The following is a 6,784-nucleotide window of genomic DNA, read 5'->3' as shown; positions in this document are numbered from 1 at the left end:
AATGGGAGGCGGTGGCGGGGAGGAGGAAGAAATCTTTAATAAATAAATAAATAAAAAGACAAAAAAAGAACTTAGAATTAGGGAGCTGGAGAGATGGTTGGGTGATTTAAGAGCACTTGCTGCTTTTGCAGAGGACCAGGGTTCAGTTCCCAAGAAACACATGGTGGCTCACTGCCACCTGTAACTCCAGTTCCAGGGTACCTAACTTAAAAATAATATTAAATAATATTTTTTAAAATTAAAACTTAGTCTCTTTTTCCTCCTACTTGCAGATAAATTGTGAGCTCTCTGCTGTTTCTGCTGCCACACCTACTGCGTGATGAACTCTATCCTTCAGAAACCATAAGCCTAATTAAATACTTTCTTTTATATAAAAATAGGATTTAGAATTGGACACCAAAATAAAACACCAAACCCCATGTTACATGTAACATTGTCAGCTTGAAGCAACCATCTGGAGGTAGAATGGCTCGATGTATGCTCCATGCCAAAGCTGCTGGGGACACTGCCTGGAAAGGATAGAGTTCTGTGTGAAACAAAGGCTGATATTTGCATACACTTGCATCCATGTGTGTGCACGTGGGAGTGTGCATGCTCATGCACACACAGAGTTATAGTTGTTCAGTTGGAACCTCAGCTCTCCTGCAAGATATGGAAAGTCCCAATCCTGTCTCTCTCTCCAAATTCACCTGCTCAGAGATTCTCCAATAAAGAAAAGGTACCAAAAAGTCCAGTTCTGCATTCTTGACGACTGTTGGGACTGCCTCCCCTGCTGGGGCCAGTTCTCAAATCCCCGCCTGAGTGGTCAGCTTTTGACCATACTTGGGCACAAACCCAGCTTGTGGCAGACACATCATCACCTCTTACCTACAACGTATAAAGTCTCCCTGCTTTAGTTTTTTTTTTTGGGGGGGGGTACAGCTTCTCTGACTTCTAGCTCTGGTACTGGAGAATCTGCTCAGAAGTTGCTTTGCTCAAATAAACCTGTTGTTACACTTTTCAATTCGGCTTAATTTGGCTTACTGCACTGGTGGAAAAACATGATAAGGGGTGGCAGAAAGCCAATTAATAGTAAGAATAAAAATAAAAGCTTTCATACCATCTGCAGACAAAATAATTAACTTTATTATAAATATGTATTATGGAATATTTATGCTTTGCTGTATTATTATATTCCCCTTGGGCCCTTCCCTACTCTTTCTAGCATCTCCTGCCATTATGTCACAGACCCAAGCATAGCTGCAACTACATGCACCCCAGCCTCCCTCCACAAATGACAGCACCCTATGAAAACTGTTCTCTGATCCTTGCTTTGTTACCGACACAGCCTTAGAGCAGCCCTCCTTGCCTGCCTCAGCTTTGACAGCACCTTTGCGGCAAGAGAATAAAGAAGACTCATTTTCAGGGGAAGGATTTCTTCCAGGTTCGGTGAGCCTGATGACACTGGATATGGAGAATGTTTCCTAGCCACCAGCAGCACTTAGTAAGGAAGATAAAGACTGGGCCAAGAAACTTGCTCCTGAACTCACAGGCATAACCCCACAAAAATCTTGATATAGACATCATGGATACAGAAAAGAATGCATCTAGGAATAGGCCACACATATGTCAATATGGGAAAGAGATTCTGTTGGGCACCTTATTCAAGTTTTGCAGAGGGATAGGCTAAGGCCTCAGCTATCCAGCAGGTGTTGCAAGACACCCTTGAGCAAACCACACAGCTGTGAAGAGAGGTTAGGCTTTTCTCATAGTTGTCTGCCTGCCCTACCATCAGCATCCTTTCAGATAGGTCCTCCTGGATCTCACCTCATTTGAATCAGGACTATTCTAAACCTAACTCTAACCATATCCCCTAAACCTATCTTTAGTGCTAATGGTAATCCTGGTCCTAGTCCTACTCTCAGCCCTTCCCCTAATCATAACCACACCACTAGAAGTATCCTTAGCCCTAGCAATGACTTTCAAACTAGCCCAAGTCTTAATCCTAACGATAGTCCTCACCTTATTGCTAACTTAGCACTATTTTAAAGTCTAACCATAGCTTGAACCATAAAGCTGGTCAGATTAGCCCCAACTCCATTTTTAGCTCTAAACATAACTACAACTCTTCACTTAATGATAGCACGAACCCTAACTATCCTCTGCAGTAATCCTAACTCTAGCCACAAACATAAAACCAAATGAAACACTAGCCTTAGATCAAACATTAACCACATTCCTAAACCTAACATTAAGCTATGCCACAAGTTTTAGCTAGATCCAGACTTCAACCTAACTTTATAGCTAATCCTATGAAAATACTAGACATAGTCCCAAATTTTACCCTAGCCCAACCAAAAGAAAAGAATCAGCCTTAGTAATAACCCTAAATCTAGTAATAAACAAAATCATACCCTTAATACTAAACATGAATATTAATAGTAGACAAGTGCTATGGGTAACCAATACAAAACAAAACCCCTACAAGTAATAATAGACCTAACAACCTAAAGTATTAACTAAGTATTAAAACAAACCCTGTGCCAACCATAACCTAACCTTGCACCTAACCCTAACCCTGATATAACACTAACCATAGCCTAAGCCCCATTATTATATGCATTCTTAACCTCAACCTGAACTCTAGGACCAAATCTAAGCCTAAAACTATGTCTACCCCTAACCCTAAACCTATCCCTAACATTAGCCAAAGCCCTAAATCTAAACTTAAATTTAGGCCTGAACCTAACTTGAACCTAGACTAGCCTATCCCTAATGTTAATCCTAAAACTAACCCTGACTCTTACTCTAACCCTGCACCCAAATCTAGCCCTAACCCTAACATAACTCAATAGCCTAAACATGCACTGAGGTCTAACCCTACCCTGAACCTAGATTAGCTCTATCCCAGTGCTAAACGTAGACCTAATTCTAAATGTAGCCCATGTCATAACTATAAACCTATCTCCATCCTTAACCATAACGTTAATATTGACACCAGTGCCAGATACAACCCCAACCTAACATCAACCCTAACCAAACACTATTTTTTTTTTTAAAAAATGCTATATCAGAGCACCACTTAATCAGATCTTTCTTCTCTTCATACAGGCACTGACTACAACATTAACGTAAAACATGACCAAATATAAAACCATGGAAACACAATGAAAACATACCCTAGACACAGTCATAAAACTATCAGCCATAGCTCTAACACTAACAATAGCTATAACATGGTACCTAACCCTAAATTTAAACATATCTCTGGACCTCATAATATTCAGATTTAATTATAACCAGAGCCTAAGCACTAAATCTGTCCTTAGGTATCACCCAAACAATAACCGTAACTCTAAACCTATTCAAAGGCCTGAGAATAGGAATAACACAAGTCCTAAATCTAAACATCGCAACTACCTAAGTGTTCTTAAACCTTAAACCTAACTTTACCCAAGTGCTGGTCTTTCTTAAACATGAACCCAAGATGTAAACTTGAACAAAATAACAATGACACAAACCCTAGACTTAACCTTAACCCTCATTCTAGCCCTAACCTCATCCCAAAATTAAAATTAAGTCAAACCTAAACCTATCCCTAGCTCTGAACCTAACCATAACTGTAGCCCTAATCCTAGCATTAACTGTTAACCTAACCATAGCCCCAGCCCTAACCCTAGCATTAACCCTAAACCTAACTATAACCATAGCTCTAACCTAAGCATTAACCCTAAACCTAACTATACCATAGCCTGTTATAAACCTAACCCTAGCAAAGCTAACCATAGCCCTAACTATAATACCACCAAAACCCCAACACCACCTACACATAACCTACCAATAACCACAGCCCTGTCGCATTCCCAGCACAGGGTCTAACCCTAACTGGAATTAACAACAAAATATAGCACCAAATATCTAGAGTCATAACTAACTATAATCATATCCTAATTCTAGCCCTAGATTATTGTGGACCCTAAAGTTATCCCTAACCATTACCCTAACTCTAGTTTTAACCTAATGCTAACCCTAATCTAACTGTAACCACAGCTCTAGAACTAATTATAGACCTGAGAATAACCCTAACCTTAGAACCCTAAGCCTTGCCCCACACTTAAGGCTAGTCCCAGCAGCAACACTAACTGTAGACCTTAACTTTAGTCCTGTTTCTAAACTTAGCACCAACCCTAACCTAACTCTAGGGCAAACTCAAACCCTAACTCTAGCTCTATCTTAAATCTGACTCAAGGTCCAACCCTAAACACAGTACTAGTTCTAGCCTTATTCCTAACCATGACCCTATCCCCAGTCCTAAAGAAAACCTTGGCCCACAACTGACTCAGACCCTAGTCTTAACCCTATACCACACATTAACCCTGCACGCTAGTCCTAATCCTAGTGCTACCTCATTCCTTGTTTTGTTTTTGTTATTTAAGACAGGATTTCTTTGTGTAGCTATGGCTGTCCTGAAACTTGCTTTGCAGACCAGGCTGCCTTTGAACTCACAGAGTTCTGCCTGTCTCTGCCTCCCAAATGCTGGGATTAAAGGCATACGCTACCACATACTGGCTACCCTCATTCTTCATACTAACAACAGCCCCAATTCTAATCAGAGCCATAAGTCTAGCCTGAACCCTAAACCTAACCCTAGACCTAACCCTTTACCTAGCCCCAGCCCTAAACCTAACCTCACTCCTAAACCTGACCCTATTTCTAACTCTAGCCCTAAAACTAGCCCTAAGCTTAAACCTAACACCAACATGTCATGGATATATTTATTCATACTTTAACTCTGAGACTGTCAATAAATAACCTTGAATCAGGAGGCTGAGTTAGCGATTAGTTGATCAAAATTAGTCATAGAGGTATTGAGAGACACAGAAAGTAGTAGGGAGAGGACGTCACTGGTCACTTCTTCATTTCTTCTCTGATCAATCAGATTTTTACCCCATAGCTGACTCCTGAGTTTTATTTAATAATAGAACAATATAATCAAATGCTTCACTAATCTTTCAACCTTGAGGGCAGGATGTGACCTTGAGAACAGATTCCCACATTAGAGAAGTGTTGACTGAGTGTGGATTGGCACCAGATGGTGCCTTTGCTAATTTCTTTTTTGTTTATTAATTATTTCATTTTATTATTTTGTGTGTTTTGTCTGCATGTATGTTTGTGCACCCCATTTGTACAATGACCCTGGAAGAAAAAATGGAATGTTAGATCCCTTGGAAATGGAGTTGCAGATGGTACTGACCTGCCATGTAGGTACAGGCTTGAACCCAGGTCCTCTGGAAGAACAGCCAGTGCTCTTAACCACTGAACCATCCCTCCAGCTCTTTACTAATGTTTTTAAAAATAAAATTTGTCTCATTTCACCCTGTGATAGAAAATAAAACAATGCATTTTATATACATTCCTCATAATTTCTCCCTCTTTGACAATTATACTTTTATATTTTTCTTTGAATTTTCTTAATTTTGACTGACTTTCCTTGTTGTAAGAAGCCACTTGTTTGTTTTCCCGGCCATCCAGATTCCCGAAATAATCACACAGAAACTATATTATTTATAAATCACTGCTTGGCCAATCACTTAAGTATATTGCCAGCTAGTTCTTACATCTAGTATTAACCCATTTCCAGTATTTTATATTCTACCATGAGGTTCATGGCCTACCAGCAAGATTCCACCACCTGTCTCCAGTGGGGCTACAAGGCTTCTCCTTGACTCCACCTCCTTTACCCAGCATTCAGTTTAGTTTTCAGGGCCTAGCTCTGCTTTACCCTATCACAGGCCAAAAAGAGCTTCTTTATTAACCAATGGTATTCACAGCATACAGAGGGAAATCCCACATCATTTCCTGTTCCAATATACTTACTAATAACATATTATGATAAGATTTCAAGATTTTGCCAGTTACTGCTGTTTTTCTATTTCTTCTTCCTCTTCTTCTCCTTTTCTTTTCCCCTTCCTCCTCCTTTTTCTTCTTGAAAACAGCCCATTTTTATTAGTCCTTTGACTAATGGTTTGGTCATATTCAGCCCCTATAAGTCTTCTAATATTCAGTCCCCTTCTCAGTTTGAATCCTTAAAAACAGTCTTTCAAGACCAATTTGTGCTTCCCAAATGTGTGGTCTTCCACTTCAGCATGGCTGACTTACTAGGGATTACATTCTTAGAAAAAAAAAAAAAAAAAAAAAAAAACCTGACTCTCCTTTTCCTGGCAGCTAACAAGTGCCCATAGGCGGGCCCGGTTAGAGATGGGGTTGTGTCCCAGTTCCCCTCTCCATGCTGGCTTGTGATTGCTGTTAGAACTGCTGTGAGGCCATGCTCTGCCCTGTCCAGATGATGGTTCCTTGTAGCCAACCATCACCTCTTGGCAGTTATCCTCTTTGAACTCCTTCTTCCACTTTGATCCTTAAGCTTTAGGGGCTGATACAATAAGTTTGATTCTTAAGATTTGAGAGCTGGCACAATATGTAGTTCCCTTTAGAACAGAGCGTTCTTATTCCCAACACTGTGACCACTTGTGAGTCTGTGTTAAATTCCCAACTACAGCAAGTAGAAGCTTCTCCAATAAGGGTTGAGAGATGCATTGATCTATGGGTATAATAATAAGACATTAGGAATCAGTTTCATATTATATCTATTGAACACCAGTATTAGTAAGTTGTCCCTAAGGGCCTATGAGATATCTGGACATATATTCTTGGTCTGATAATGGTGCTAAATGCAGGTTTTATTTTGTGCACTAGGATATAAATTCAATCAGAAAGTGATTGGTTGATCCTGTGATGTTCTTGCCAG

The 6,784-nt window shown here is 40.0% G+C and overlaps 1 protein-coding gene across 3 annotated transcripts in view; it reads left to right on the top strand.

The window, feature by feature from the left end:
* Saysd1 (SAYSVFN motif domain containing 1) overlaps positions 1 to 1,003 on the top strand; it is a 34,767-nt gene extending 33,764 nt beyond the window's left edge. For all 3 annotated transcript variants that reach the window (XM_050126976.1, XM_050126974.1, XM_050126972.1), the window contains one exon: positions 273 to 1,003. In XM_050126976.1, the coding sequence (XP_049982933.1) occupies positions 273 to 283 (11 nt within the window). In that variant the 3' untranslated portion in view covers positions 284 to 1,003. The remainder of the gene's footprint in view (positions 1 to 272) is intronic.
* The last annotated feature ends 5,781 nt before the right edge of the window (positions 1,004 to 6,784 follow it).

The sequence above is a fragment of the Alexandromys fortis genome, unplaced genomic scaffold (assembly GCF_014885135.2).
Source record: "Alexandromys fortis isolate MF-2015 unplaced genomic scaffold, M_Fortis_MF-2015_v1.1 scaffold_233, whole genome shotgun sequence".
Classification (NCBI taxonomy): Eukaryota; Metazoa; Chordata; class Mammalia; order Rodentia; family Cricetidae; genus Alexandromys; species Alexandromys fortis.
Note: the sequence above shows the minus strand (reverse complement) of the source record. Positions and strands in the feature narration are given on the sequence as shown.